This window comes from Vanessa atalanta, chromosome W, assembly GCF_905147765.1.
Source record: "Vanessa atalanta chromosome W, ilVanAtal1.2, whole genome shotgun sequence".
NCBI lineage: Eukaryota > Metazoa > Arthropoda > Insecta > Lepidoptera > Nymphalidae > Vanessa > Vanessa atalanta.
The window spans coordinates 5,599,824-5,616,123 of NC_061901.1; the positions used below are offsets into that span (position 1 = coordinate 5,599,824).

The window sequence follows — 16,300 nt, forward strand, 5'->3', positions numbered from 1 at the left end:
TCAGCTTCCAAATCAGCGTGAGCTCCCTTCTAACGGCCGCATCAAAGCGTGACTCGGTATGACGTCATACTTGCGTTCGGTTGGCGGTATTCTCCTACCCGCGTTCGGTCGGACTCGATTCTCCGACACGGCTATCTCTGACGATGCACACGTTCTCGTGTGTACAATCTGTAGGGACAAATTTACCACAGCATTTCCGTTCGGCTATCCTGAGCAGAACAATGTAAGAGGGACTTGGTAAAATATAATTCATTATGAAACTATTAACTCTATTTATTAGTCGGAGTAACAGAAGGATGTCACTTACAAACTAACAGTTGTAAATTATTAAACTACTACAATCAAAATTTTATTTCATTTTTTCACCTACGGCTCACCTTGTCTTCTCGTGATCACCTCTATCACGATCGTTCAGCGACACCTCTAATTCATCCGGAACTTCATGGTTAGGTATATTTCTGACTCTATAATGTGGGTACTTGTATGTTCTCCTAGAACTTAAGGATTTCAAAAGATACCTGTCATTATCAAGGAGCTCTATTATCTTCATCTTTAATGGTCCTTTAAATTTAGGATCCAATTTTGTTTGATTTCTTTCCTAATTTTCTATGAGAACATAATCACCCACGTGAAATTGATTTACTGAAGCCTTGTTTTTATTGAACCTAGCTTTATCATAAATCGCAGTTTGTTCAATACTATGAGCTGCACGCTCTCTTGTCGCTTCGAGGTCCACCTCAGTGACTGTTTCGTCATCGGTCACTGTCATGAGCCCTAAAGGTCTTGCTACCTTTCCGATTATCAACTCTAAAGGACTGGCTTTAGTGACACGACTAACTGTAGAGTTTATCGCTAATTGTACTTCTCCTAACGCATTCTGCCACGATCGATCCTTACTAGACTCTACAGCTGTTAGCATACTTTTGAGAGTACTCATGACTCTCTTCACCTGACCGTTCGCTCGACTACAACCTGTTGCAATCTACCAAACTCTTCGCTTGCAAAATACCTGCCTTGATGAGCCACCACGCGTGTCGGTGCACCGAATAAACTTACACGATACTCTAGCGCTCTTATGCTACTTTTTGTGTCAATGTTCAGAGAGTTATGGAGTAACACAAATTTAGTAAAGGAATCTTGTGCCGGGGGGCGTTAAAAAAAAATACAGCACCATCAGTCAACATAAAATTTATTGGGCGTGGTTCGGAAGGGCCTGTCAATTTTAAAATCCGTGAAGGCAGCCGTGCTGGTACTGCCCTGCTTGTCCCGCAGCTGGTCGTTCGGGAGGAATCCAGGAGTCGCGCAGGTGAGACACGTCGTTAGGGCGTGGCGACGAATTCCGCTATAGCCCGCTGGTACTCTGTGATGGTCCCAAGATGACGGGCTTCAGACGGGACCTCCAGAGGGGATGGTGGAGAATTGGCGTCACGCCGAAATTTCAAGTATGACGTTGAACCCAAGTATGACGTAGAACCCTGGAATTTACGTCCAAGAACTTTTATCACTGCACACCATACGCTCCTCTGAATGTGACCTCTTACAAACAAGCCGCGAAAGCAAGGCAAGCAAGCACGGTGCAATACGTTAATCTTGGTGAGTGATTGTCACAATCAGATCGGAGCTATATATTACACAATAAAAAAAGAAAACTATATTTAAATCTGATTAATAATTTTTTTTGTTCATACGCAATCAAAAAAAAAGTCAAAAGAATTTAAAAAAATAACCGTTATGAATTAGAAAAGAGGAAGGCAATAAAATAATAATCAATTTAGCATTAAGCCAAGCTACAAGAAATAAAATAACATAAGTACAATAGGATTTGGCAGAACAAAGACATATTTAAAAAGTAACCGTTTCAACACACACCTTTACATTTTCCTACAACGAAAACGTATAAAATATATGTTCAACACTTACCCAAAACGGGGTTCAAACGTATATATACTTTACAACAAAATTGCAACACAAAAAAACGTTGCGTGCAATACTTCGAGTATGCGGAAGGGCTCGTACGAAGATACGTTGTCGCGGGAGGCAGGACAGCGTAAACGTGCTCCTTCCTTCGAAGCTGATCGTGTCTCACGGCCGGCGCGGCGGCGGTCGAGAATGATTCATTGAAGCGAGCTATTAGCCGTGAGCATTCGGACGTTAATATTTTAAAACTAAATATGTTGCCATGATATATGTATGTAGGGGAACCTGTTGTACCTTGGCACTATGTGTACCTAGGCCACTGGGCTCGTTTTCAAATATTCGCGCGATACTAAATTCTACTGTTTATGGTATTCGATACGTCACTACAGACTATTCAATGTGAAGTTAGTCGCATACCGCCATTAAGCCGGTGTTTGGTGTTATCGAGGCTGAAACTTTTTTTGTGTGAAAGAGTAAGTATTTCTAATATATTTTATTGAAGTCTAATAGTTTTAAACGTTTTCTAATAGTCACTTATACTGTTATATGCTATCGGTTCTTTGATTTAACAAGTTTCAACACAATAAAAAACTTACGAGATACTTAACCTATATAAAATCCACCGTTTTAGTGAAGTTGGAGTAGTGTTGTACCTCGGTCCCTGTCGATCAGTTGTACCTTGGCTAGTGGCCAAGGTACAACCTGGATGTTGTACTTTGGCCAGGAGAATATTTTATTAAATTATTTCACATTTACGTAATAATATTCCTAATCAAATATCTTTATTATTTCAGAAATCATGCCGAGAAGTAAAGAGAAGAATAAAAGGACATCTATTAATACGGATGATCTGATAAATGCCATTAAAATGATTAAGGAGAAAAAAATCTCCACTTTCGGTGCTTCTAAACATTTTGGATTACCAAGAACAACTTTGCGTCGTCATTTAAAGCACTGTTTGGAAATAGGTATGGATGTAAGCGAGTTACACCAAAACCCTTTAGTTAATCAAGTTTTTGATCGCACCGAAGAACGTACTCTGGTTGACTATATTAAAGACGCAGCCCAATTGCAATTTGGATTGACGCTAAAAGACGTGAAAATACTTGCATACCAATTTGCAAAAGCGAATGGAAAAAAGTACCCAAGGAGTTGGGATACAAAAAAAATGGCTGGAGATTATTGGCTGCGAATATTTAGGCAGCGATACCAAATTGTCTTTGAGAAAGCCTGAAGCTACTAGTTTGGTTCACTCTTCGGCGTTTAATAAACATACTGTGAGTTTAACATTCGACAATTTTAAGAAAGTCCTTTCTCAATGTCCCTCTGACATAATTGCGACTGACATCTGGAATTTAGACGACACTGGATTGTCCACTGTCCATGTTCCTCCAAAGATATTAGCACCTCTTGGCGTAAAACAAGTTGGGTCAATGACTAGCGCTGAAAGAGGAACGACGGTTACAATGATAGCGGCTAATATTGCAGGTGGTGGTTTTATTCCACCCATTTTGATATTCCCTCGTGTAAACTTTAAAGATTTTATGATAACTGGAGCTCCTGAAGGCAGTATTGGAGGCGCCAATCCATCCGGTTGGTCAAAGGAGTCCATGTTTGTGATATTTCTCCAGCATTTTATCAAATATGCAAAGCCTACCAAAGAACGACCTGTCATTCTCTTAATGGACAATCATGAAAGTCATATTTCAGTATCGGCAATACAAATGGCCAAAGATAATGTTGTAAAGCTTATTACTCTACATCCACATACTAGTAACCATATGCAACCACTAGACAAGTCAGTTTTTGGGCCTTTCAAGACTTATTTTAATACAGCGGCTAACGAGTTACTAATGTCTCCAGGACATGTGGGAAAACCATTAACTATATATGATATTGCTGGCTTGGTGGGAAAAGCTTTTCCTCTTGCCTTCACACCAAACAATGTTTGCAAAGGTTTTAGTTCAACTGGTTTCCATCCTTTAAATGAAAACATCTAGACAGACGCTGATTTTATGCCCGCATCCTATTCTGATCGTCCACTTACCGAAAAATCACCTACCAGAATTGATCAGGATTCATTAGTCAGCCGACAGCTTCAGCTAGGTGATTCTGAAACTCATATTTCGATTCCTCGTGAGGAATTTTTAATGAAAACTCTATTTGGTATTCTCAAACTCGAATTAAAGATATACTAGCGCCACTTTGTGAGATTGTAAGTAATACGAACTAATTTTCAATGAGAACTGTATTATTTGACATTAATTGGCATTCTGTATCTCGAATTCGAAACTAAAAACTAAAATTTACCTCGATTACATACGTCAGATAGAAAGTTGTTCCTGTGTGTCGGAAGAATCGTGTGAAAATTGTTAATGATTTGTATCTTCTTTTAAAATAGTTTAATAGTACCAAATAATATTTAAAAGTAAGTACTATTTATTTACGTAGAAAGCATATTATGAATTCTAAGTATTTTTGCTATTTATTAACAAATAAACCATACTTTAATTCTAGATGGCAAGGCCATGGATTATATTGAATCTCTTAAAGGAAGCGCATGAGATGGAGGTGAATACCAGTAAAAAGCAAGCCCGAGCAATTAGGTATTTGTCAATAAGGTCTCGCAACGATGAATATATTCGTATTTATCGTCTCAGTGAAGACCTTATTGACCACCTTCAAAAAGAGCTTCTCCCGTTGGTATCCAAGCGTGGACTTCCGATAAGGTCTAAGGTATGCGTACTAACGTTACTTATTATATTTATATCATTATAAAATTATTTACGTATATAAATATTATTAATAAAAATAATTTGTTCGTCTTGTCATTCTAATTCCCTTTGATTCGCGTTCAAAAACCGCTTTTACGACCGCCACGATTGGGAAGGCGATTAACAACGCACCGTTTGTCGAGGAAACTCTCTCGTATACTTATTAATTTATATTAATTTCATTTCAGATTCTTTGCACACTGTCGTTTCTGGCAAGCGGCAGCTATCAAAGAATATTGGGCACTAATATTAATAATTATTTATCTCAAGCATCTGTCTCGCGATGCATCACTGAAATAGTCGAAATATTAAACCATCCTACAATGATAAAAAAATACATAAGATTCCCACAGAATGTTACAGAGAGACACATGTTAAAAGAACGGTAAGTAGTTTTCTATGTTTTTTACAAGACAAGACGTACATAAAAGATAAAACCCAACCAAGTACCTAGTTAGACCTAGATTATACGCTCAAAAATCTTTTAATTACAGTTTTTATGAAAAATTTCGCATTCCGGGTGTTATTGGGTGTATCGACGGAACATTAATTGCGATAATTAGACCAAAAGAAAATGAGGAGATATTTTATTGCCGGAAAGGATTCCATGCGAGAAATGTTATGTTGGTAAGATGAAATTCTAACAATGATGTATTAAAAATAACTCTTAACAATGTTGGTCCTATGTATCTATTTTAATTTAATTTTACAGATCGTGGATGCAGACCTAAATATTCTCCATGTGGATGCATCATACGGAGGGAGTTGCCATGATAGTTTTGTTTTTAATAATTGTGTAATTAAAAACCATCTATCAAATTTAACAAGCTCCGGTGAAGTTGCCTATTTATTGGGTAATAATTGTTGCTTATAATAATATTTGTGATCACTTTTACTGTGTAAAACCTAAATAAATATATGGTTTACATACTAAATCTTTATATTTTCAGGCTATCCACAACGGCCATATGTAATGACTCCAGTGAATAATAGTGTCGATGGCTCTCCCGAAGCGTATTATAACCAGTTGCACGCTAGTGCTCGTAATACGGTAGAAAGGGCTATTGGCGTACTTAAGGCACGATTTCGTTGCCTTTTGGGTCACCGAGTACTTCACTATAACCCTGAAAAATCGACGAAAATTATAATCGCATGCTGTGTTCTCCACAATTTGTGCAATCGTGCAGGTTTGTCTGCTCCAGTATTGAGCGAAGATGACCTGCAGATGGAGAACACGCAGCAAGAGTTACGTTTTATAGACTCCGCTCAATCGGATTCAGAAATTGCATTGGGACGCAATTTTAGACAACTGATATGTAACTTGTGGCGTAGCAGAAATGACCACTTGGCATAAGAGACATAATATCATAGTAACCACAAGTTAGTTAGTTAGTTATAAGCATGAGAGACATAACATCTTAGTTCATATCACCATTGACGGAGTTAGGTTGGTTAATATTTCTAATAGTTAGTTAAATGTTTTAACATTGAAATAATTTTTTAATTGTGTGCAAACGGTTATTATATAATTCGTGAGGCATTGCGATCATCCCTAAGATCGCAGACTTTGGGAATGAAACGATCGCCTCCTGGCTATCTCTTTGTTGTATTGAATAATTATTATTTTTTAATTTGACAGTCAAAAAGTAAGTGTAAGTTTTTAAAAATATTGATTTGATTACATTAATGTGAGGCATGCTTAATCATCGTTATAAATTTGTTATCTTTTTGTTTGTTATATTTGTATCTCCAAAGACATGTCTGAACTAGTATCTTATTTATATTTTTTATTAATGTTATTTTAATATGCCTGCATGATTTTACAATCAGACATCATAATCTAAGTTTCAGGATTAAAAATTAATAAAAATATTATATAACGTGTAGCATATTTTTATTTCCTGCACCTCTTTCTTACACCTATACACCTGCACACTTAATTGTGTATGTGTACATAAGAAAAGAAAAAGAAAAAATAAAATAAAAGAAATAAATAGTTATTTATTTATTTTTATTGATTCGGCTAGCAACTTTAAACCCTCCCCCAGGGACTTAAGCCCCTCTCCAAGAGCTTTGACTCCCTCTGCTAGCACATTGTGAGTATGGGCCATCTCTTCCATTACTTTGACGACTCTCCCTTCATGTGAAAGCCGCTGGTCCTCCAACTTCAAAAATTTATCAGCCATGCTGTTGAATTGAGAGCGTCGTTGTGATGGTGGTGATCGTCTCATAGCTCGAAATGTGCGGCGCCTAGGAGCTGAAAAATTTATAAAACAAATTATTGTATTTTTTGCTTATTGTGTGGTGCTGTTTTATTATTTTTTTTTTATTATAAAAAAGCCAAAATCTTGCATGCAAACCCATTTGTTTAATATGATATAATAACCAGTTGTACATAAGTTAACCAAAATAAAATAAGGTAATTACTCAAAGTTGTACTGGGATTGTCAGGACACCTCGCTGTTGTTGTTTCTCTTATTTGTTCTGGAGTAGGCTAAAACAATTAAAAAAAAAACAATACTTGTTATAATATATATCATTTAGTTTTATAAAGTAAACTAAATTATATATATTATAAATAAATAAATTATATAAATTAAAAACTTTTACAAGCACTGTATTGAATTATTATTCACAATTTTACCTCTCTTTCCTGTGGAGACGGGTTTATTGCCATGTTTGTCTCCAAATTGGTGTCCAAATTCACATCATCCTAAAATCAGTCTTAGATTGTATTGTTGTGCAGTCATTAATACTAAAATTGTAAATTTATATGTATGAAAATCCCTAAATAATATGTTAGAAATGTTATGTTTACCAAAGCAAGAGCATGCCACTGAGAAGCACGTGGTCCATCTATTATTTGTTCAGAATTAACATGCACTGGTATTGGTGTTTCCTGGAAATTATTATACTTAATGACAATGCCTTTCTATTATATATATACATACTATTAGGAAAATATAAAACAAAAGAAAACTAACATCAAAAACATGCAACTGCAAATGTTCATCACCGGTTGCAAATCTACCTCCACCCAATAATGCCACTATTCTCTCTTCGATCACTGATAGCTCTGGAATTTCTTCCACTCCCCCACCAGTCTTACGTCTGGCAGCATTTCGTGCAGCAGTTTTCTTTTTAACAGCGCTTTTTTTGTCAGACCAATACTAGGCAAGGAAAAGAGTTAAAAGCTCATTCTACATGCATTATTATTTATAAATTATTTGCAAATTTTAAAAAATAGTACCTTTATCCATTTTTTGCTGCATTTTATTGCGCCTCCTCCGGAACTATTTAGAATGCTGGTAATCTTTTCCCATTCTTTAAAAGCTCTAGCCTTGGCGTTAGGGTTTCTTATAAATCCCTTTGCAAGGCTAGGTCTCTCTTCTAAAAAGGACACTAAAGCCTCCACTTGGGCTGCCGATGGATGAGACACACGTTCAATAAGACTGAAATACATTAAACAAGAAATCGAGTTAGTAATGATGTTTTATTATAAATGAACTGTCGAACCCTGAAATAAAATATTACCAGTCAAATAACGAATAAATAAATATATATCATAGGTACTTACTCCATCTTCGGGGTTTCTTTATAATGTTTTAAGCTATTTTGAGAATAATAGTAAAATTTAATTCACTATGTAAGTATTTGAATTTAAATTTTCAAACTACGTAAAATGACACTAACAATATAGCTTATTAAAAAAAATCACGCAAAGGTACTCAATATTCAGACACATAACTGTAAATTTTGTCTGATATTGCGTAATTTTTTTTTTTTTATTAAAATTTAATTATTTATGGCATATTTTGTACAAAATTAGGCGACATTATTTTTTTAAAACCTCAGTTTTTTAGAAATTTGCAATCGTAAATCTTTCCTTAAAAACCGGCAACAAGAGTCGTTGCACTATCATCTCGCTTCACAGTTTTCGCTTCACACGATATGACACATTGTTACGGAATACCAAATATTTTTCAATTCAAGGTCGTATCGAAATGACTTCAGAAATGAAAACTGTTTAAAATCCTAACGTGGTTTTTGCAGAATCGCACTACAGGTTCCGAAGTTATAGATGGAACATCGCCAACTTTGATATCGCCGGCTATAATATGCCCTCACCCAAAAGCCGAACCTCGTAAAGAAACACGAAGAGGAAGACAAAAAGGAAGATCCAGAATTTTGACCGATACACCAGAAAAGCAAGAAATAGAAAATATAAAAGCTAAAAAACATGTTTCAACTAAATTTAATCAAACAGAGTCCATCAATCTTTTGGAAAAAAATAGGTTTGTGAACAAAAACAGATTCAATAATGCAAAAAAGATAAAAAAAAAGAATTCTATCCGGAACAGAAACCAGTGAAGATTCTACCAACTATTCTCCGAGTGACACATCTGAAGGTGCCTCCGACAATGACAGCGAAGATGAGAATTTGCAGGCTGAACATGTTAATAAAGAAAATTACAATATTGAAGACTATGTTATATTTGTATATGAAGGTTCCTATTTTGTCGGAAAGGTAGAATCAATATCTGAAGAGGGTGTATTACTGAAATCGATGCAAAAATCACTTAAAAACTGGAAATGGCCTGAAAAAGAGGATTTAAATTTGTACCCGATGAGTGACATTGTAGAAAAAATTAAAATCCCGCAAAAAGTTAACAAGAACAGAGAAATTTATTATGTTCCAGAGATACAGAAGTACTGGGATTTCTACTAAATGCTTAAGGTTGAATAATATATCTACATTATTGATAGTGTTTTTATATATATAATAGCTAGTCCAAATGACTGATTAAAATTTAAGAGAGAAATAATAATTTATATATAAAGATAATTGTTTCAATATTTTGTTTTCCATTTGCTATGCTATATAGGTATATTGATTTGCTATATTATATTATGTGATATCGTCGCTGCGCCTGCCAAGTTCCACATGTGTCTTTTGTGAGATTTTGGAAAACTTTTTTTTTTTTATTTGGCACACAAGATTAATTTTTTTTAACTTCAAAATACACGTATGGAGTTTGGCAGGCGCAGCGATGTAATGTAACGAAACGGTGGCCAAAGTTAGTTGTTTTTGTTTAAATATTTTGTTTGAAAAGCATAAAAAAAGCTTATGAATATTATTTTAATTTTGATCATTTCTAAATTTTGATCATTTGAGAATTTCTAAAATGTTTTATTAAATACTGTAATAATACTGTGTACTGTAATAAACCGAATAAAATGATTTTAGTTAAGAAAACTTGATAATTTGCTTAAATTACCCCCAAATTTCAATGTGTCCTAGGTACAACGTACTACTGGCCTAGGTACATAGGGTATGCTGTACCTTGGCCTCATTTCCCATTTTTTTTTAAATTTAAAAATATTATGTAAGTAATAAATATACATTTCTGATATTTTTTTGGTGTGTACCCAAATAATTGACATTTCAAAATATGCAAATATGATTTGTGTGCTGCACGTCAAATCACAATAAAAAATATATTTCTAAAAAACCGGCCTAGGTACAACAGGTTCCCCTACTTAATTATTTAAAATGTAAATAGTGCCGTTTTATTGTATGTTTATTTAATTTTTATTTATTTATTTTTATCCGAATATATATATATATATTTTTATATATAAAAAATAACTGTACATCGTTATAATCTATCAGAACAAACACATATTCCTTCATGTCATTTTTCCCGCTCAGCTTTCCTGACGCGTCTATGTGCACTGTATGCCAAGGAATACTCACCTTAGGTATGGGATGAAGCTCTACTTGGACTCTACAAGAAGAAGGCTTTGAGATCTTACAGGTAATACAATTCTCGACAAACTTTCGTACAAACTTTGACATACCTTCGAACCAATAATGTTCATAAGCCTTTTCGAGAGTTTTGTCCCAACCCAGGTGCATGATCGACTCATGGACATTGTTTATCACTGACCACCTAAACGATCGCGGTACCATAGGTAGACATATACTTCTCCCGTTTCTCTGCACTTTGCGATATAGAACACTAGACCTTACTTCATATGTCTTCCTAAAATCTTCAGACAAAACTTCGTTTTGAATATCCGAAAGAATATTTTGAATTTCGGGATCTTTTTCTTGTACTACGCGAAGCCAGTTGCTAGAGAGTTCAGACATGTTAATACGCCTATGCTCTGTACAGCGTATCGCTTTATTAGATAATGCACAGAGAGGTGGTGGGTTACGTGAAAGACAGTTAACATGCTTCATTCTTGTGCCCTTCCTATAAACGATATCAACGTCAAAGGATTGGAGATATGCCCACCATCTATGAACACGCGGAGAAAGCTCAACTTTATTTTTTGTAGCTTGAACAGAATTGCAGTCAGTCACTACTATGAACTTGCGACCCTGCAGATAATGTTTAAAATGCTTAACAGCGTTTACAACTGCTAACGTCTCAAGCTCATAGGAATGATACCTCGACTCAGGGGAAGTTGTACGGCGGAAAATTTGGATTAAAGATCATTAACACTGGCTGCGAGGTCAAACTTGTAATAACTCACTGTTTAATTTGCTCATGTGCAGGTTGCCAGTCGATCTCACAGCCTTTGTTACTTGTCATCTTAAATAATGTGGCCATAATTTCTGAGAACTGTAGAATAAATTGACGAAAGTAGGAGGCCAAACCTATAAACTGCCAAAGCTGGGTGACAGTGCAAGGCGGAGGAAGTCGAGTTAGGGCCTCTATAGGAGTCTATTTTGGGGATAAGACATGACTTTACCATCTTCGATAACATAACCTAGATACTCCACTCGGCGTTTTAGGAATGAGCACTTAGTTAAATTTAATGAAAATCCCGCTTTAGTTAGAACTTCTAAAACGATACGTGAACGTTATATCCCTTGCTCTACATCCGATGCTAAAATTTACCAATCATCTACATAGGCTACAACGAAAATGTGACCTAGCTCTTCTAAATTGACGTCACAAGAGATAAGATATTATATCCATTGTACTGAATGCGATCATCTGCTCCGTCTTTAATCCGATATTTAAATCTGGTGAATATAATACTTTAATTTGAATTATTTTTTATTTTAATTTGTGAATGTGTATGTATATACTTTTTGAATGAATATGTGGCTGGACGCCAAAGAGATCATGGAATTCAGATTACAATACAATCAAGTTTAAGTACAACGAACGAGTGGGGCAGGAGAAGAAAGGGAACTTTTGAGGGCATTCGGGCGAGAGATAAGGATGCGACATATTTCAGTATCAATACTTCAACTATGTATACTGCTAGAAACTCAATTCCGAGTCACATCTTCCAGCGGTCCCGTCCCGGTAACTGGTGCTGCTCTCCAGTGTCTCTCCTCGTGGGCGGGGCAAGTGTGCAGCAGGCCAATTTAATCGAAAAACTCGCCATACCGCCTGGCCAGCGTGACCCTCAAAATTAATACCGCACCAGATCGACGACCCTCAGTCTTCAGCAGTCCGGCTATTCCCAGTTGCGGTACCGGCTTCGGTTCCGTCGGGATGGATGATGCTAAGAATCTCAGTATGCGAAACGACTGCCATACAAAGGCTCTGGCTTCTTGCGAAACTCGTATTTTTAATGTCGATAATAAAGCCTTGCGCTTTATGAACTTCTAGAGGAAGTGCAGTGTACAAAATGGGATGTAAGATTAACGCTCTTAATAAGACTATTAAGAAAGCTATCCACTGTGACTTAAATAGCTTTAATCACGAGAACTATTGCAAAACCGTTCAAGACAAAAGCGACTCTAAAGTTTATAGAAAAAAGGTTAGCAAGGGCAGAATGTTCACCACCGCCCATAGACATTGGCGTTGTAAAAAAAATTACCATTCTTTACATCGCCAATGCGCCGCCAATCTTGGGAACTAAGATGTTATGCCCATTGCGTCTGTAGTAACACTCGCTCAGTGCTCACTCAACCTTCAATCAGACACTCAAAAACGCCAAGTATTGCTGTTTGGAGGTAGCATATGTAATGAGTTAGTGATACCTACCCAGGCGGGCTTGCACAAAGTCCTATCAATTCGATGGTGACCTTAAAAGATGTAAAGAATTAATCGACATCATTGAAACTGAGTCCATAAACATCAAATACAGATTACAATACAATAAAGATAACATACAAAATATGAAAAAAGCCAAAGAGGAGCGGAACAAAAACATTGCTATATTCAATTAAATCAGTGAAAAATTGTATATACTGACTCAAGTTCACAAAAAATATATATACTGACTCAGTCACTGTCAAATTGTTGTCTGAAGCGGTTGTGTAGCTAGTCTCAATTCCCAAACTTAAATCTACCTACAATGGCAAGCAAATGCGATAATTGCAACAAAGCTATTAGGAAGACTTCTCCTGGTATAGAATGTAACAAGTGTGAACGGCTAGTGCATATCAACGTGAAATGTACTGGGCTAACGAACAAGCAGGTTGCGGTTCTGAAAGCAGCATCATCTGGACTGGGATGGACTTGGCTGGAATGCATACGAGAATCACCGAAGCGTAATTCCTCCATTGTGATTCCAGAAGAAGATGACGAAGAAGACGATGTACACAATAATCCTGATGCTAAAACCCTAATCCATAACATATCTAACCACGTTGAAAAAACAATTAAAAAGGAGATGAAGGAGATAAATGAACCCCTACAATTTCGTAGTGCGAAGCTCGATGAAGTAATGGGAAGTATAGAAATATTTCGACAAACAATTAAAAACCTAGAGAAAAAAAATATTGAGCTTACAAACAAAAATAACAACTTAGAAACCAGAGTAGGTGCGCCCGAACAACAAATTCAAGCCATGGAACAAGAAAAGCTTTCAAAACAGATTGAAGTTTCCAACGTACCTTACAATAATAATGAGAATGTACAAGTCATAGTTGAAAACCTAGCTCGAAAACTAAACGATCCCAAAAGCGGCATTAAGCATACACATAGACTAAGTGGAAGAGGTGATCGTGAAGGAAACCTGATAGTGGAGCTAAAAGAAGAAGCTGCTCAAACAGAGTGGATAGCAGCTGCACGATCAACATCGGTGACTGTTGCAGACATACACCCACAGGAACCTGGCAATAACGGAAGAGTATACGTAAGAGAATGCATGACTCGCTTAAATAAACAAATAATGTGGCTAGCAAAACAAGAACTTAAAATAAAACAGAACTATAAATATGTGTGGTTCAAAAAAGTTTACGTAAAAGCACGCAAAGATGACCAAGGAAAGATATTCTATCTAAGAAACCTACAAGATGTAAATTCATTGGCCAACAAGAAGCAGTAATTTAATTTATAGATTAATTTAAAATACTTTGTAACTGAAATTTATATATACATTTTTTTTTTCTTTTATTAAAATGGCCATTCAATTTCATGAACTTGTTGAATACTCAAACTGTGTTAATATTAATTGTTTTATAGAAAGAATACCAAAAAAGCAGATTAATTTATTATGTATACATGTGAATCGATCTTTAATTAAAAATTTTGATAGTTTAGAAGAAATAATATTAAATTCAAAGGAATGTATAGATGTCATTGTCTTAACGGAGGTTAATATTCATGAATCAGTTAGCTGTGTATTTAATTTAAGTAATTTTCAAATGACGAGTAGTCTGCGAAAAACCTTTTTATATCTGAACTTGATAATATGTTGCTCCTACATAGCCCCAACACGGAGTTGTTTGTGGTAGGGGACACTAATATTGACTTAAATTGTGATAATTCTGTAAAACATAAATATAATAACACACTGTATGGCAGGGGTCTTGTGCGAGGGATAACTAGCGATACAAAGTCAAAGTCAAAAATCTTTATTCAATATAGAAGTGTTTACACTTGCTTATTGATAGTCAAAAATCTACCACCGGTTCGGAATTTAGCACCTCGGACCTGAGAAGAACCGGCGAAAGAAACTCAGTGGCATATATATATATATATATTTTTTTATTACCATCTTCCATGTACAATGATAATTATATTTTAGTTATTTGAAACAGCCTGGAGGCGATCATTTCATTCCCAAGGTGTGCAGTCAACTAAAAAGTCATTAGTGTTGTAATATCCCTTTGCACACAAACGCTCTTTAACGATTCTTTTGAATTTTATAATTGAATAATTTTGAACGTTTTCTGGGATCCTGTTGTAAAAACGTATACATTGCCCCAAAAAAGAGATACTAACCCTGTGTAATCGGGTACGTGGAGTAACAAGTTTATTCTTTTTCCTAGTGTTAATAGAATGTACGTCACAATTTCTGAGAAAATCATTTATGTTTTTGCGTACATACATAACATTATCAAAAACAAATTGAGAAGCGACAGTCATTATTTTAATTTCTTTAAATTTACCTCTTAACGAATCTTTTGGGCCCAGGTTATAAATTGCACGAATAGCCCTCTTCTGCAGTACAAAAATAGTATTAATGTCAGCGGCATTACCCCAGAGTAGGATGCCATACGACATTATACTGTGGAAATAACTGAAATATACAAGCCGAGCCACATCAGTCAAAAGTCTAATTTTTTTTAACGCATAGGCTGCAGAGCTGAGTCTATTCGCCAATTTATTTATATGGGGGCCCCATTGGAGCTTAGAGAATTTAATTAAAAAATTGAATTATACGCGGATTGAAGTAACAGCTGGTAGGTTAACTAAATCCTGGATTGATCACATTTATGCGAGATCTCATACACAGGACCTATACACAGCAGCGATTGGCACAACACTAGCGGACCACCGCGCGATCGTTTTCGCCTGCATCGGATCATGTATACAGGACGTACCTAGAATCAGCAAGTGTATAAATAAAACCAAACTAATAAAATTATTGAATGATGTACGATGGGAAAATACTAACGAAATGAGCTGTCCCTGCGAAATTTACAGTTTCTTGTATTATAGTTTCACCGAGTCTTATGCAAAATGCACATCTGAAACAAAAACAATACTAAAACCAAAACGTACTAATTATGAATGGGTAAATAAAAAAATCTTAGAGGTGTGTCGTTATAGAGACAGGTTATTCAATAAGTGGATTAAAGACAGCGGCAATATGGTCCTAAAACAAGAATACAATAAGGCAAGAAACTATGCTAACACAGTATACAACGGCGTAAAAACCAATGGTTAAAATCGGAAATTTCTAGGAATGCAAATAACCCAAGAGTACTTTGGCAAAAATTAAATAGACTCACAGGTAGAATTAAAAAGTCAATCGATGATGTTATATTGAAAAGTTTTAGTAGCTTGAGGAATATGCCGTTTCGTATAGCACAATCATTTGCAGAAAACTTTGACGTAAGTGTTAAGAAATCTATTCTTAAATGCAACGTACCACTGCTAGAAAAAGGCTTTCTTCAAGGCTTTCACTGCAGAAGCTGCGTCTAGTGATTGGGTATGTTCGAGGAGAACATATTTTGTGAACGCATCTATGATGACAGAAGCGTATTCCTTCCTGTCACTCTTGCCGCTTACCTGTGATGTCTATATGCACCGTATGCCATGGAACTGAAACTTTGGGGATGGGATGCAACCGTACCTGTTGTGCTCCTGAGGTGCCTTTAGAGGCCTTGCACACTATGCATGAGT

The 16,300-nt window shown here is 35.9% G+C and overlaps 1 protein-coding gene across 1 annotated transcript; it reads left to right on the forward strand.

Annotated features, from left to right (window-relative positions):
- The first annotated feature begins 13,337 nt into the window (after positions 1-13,337).
- On the forward strand, positions 13,338-13,994 carry LOC125075586. The gene has a single exon (XM_047687296.1). The coding sequence runs from the start codon at positions 13,338-13,340 to the stop codon at positions 13,992-13,994; it is 657 nt and encodes a 218-aa protein (XP_047543252.1).
- Positions 13,995-16,300: the final 2,306 nt, after the last annotated feature.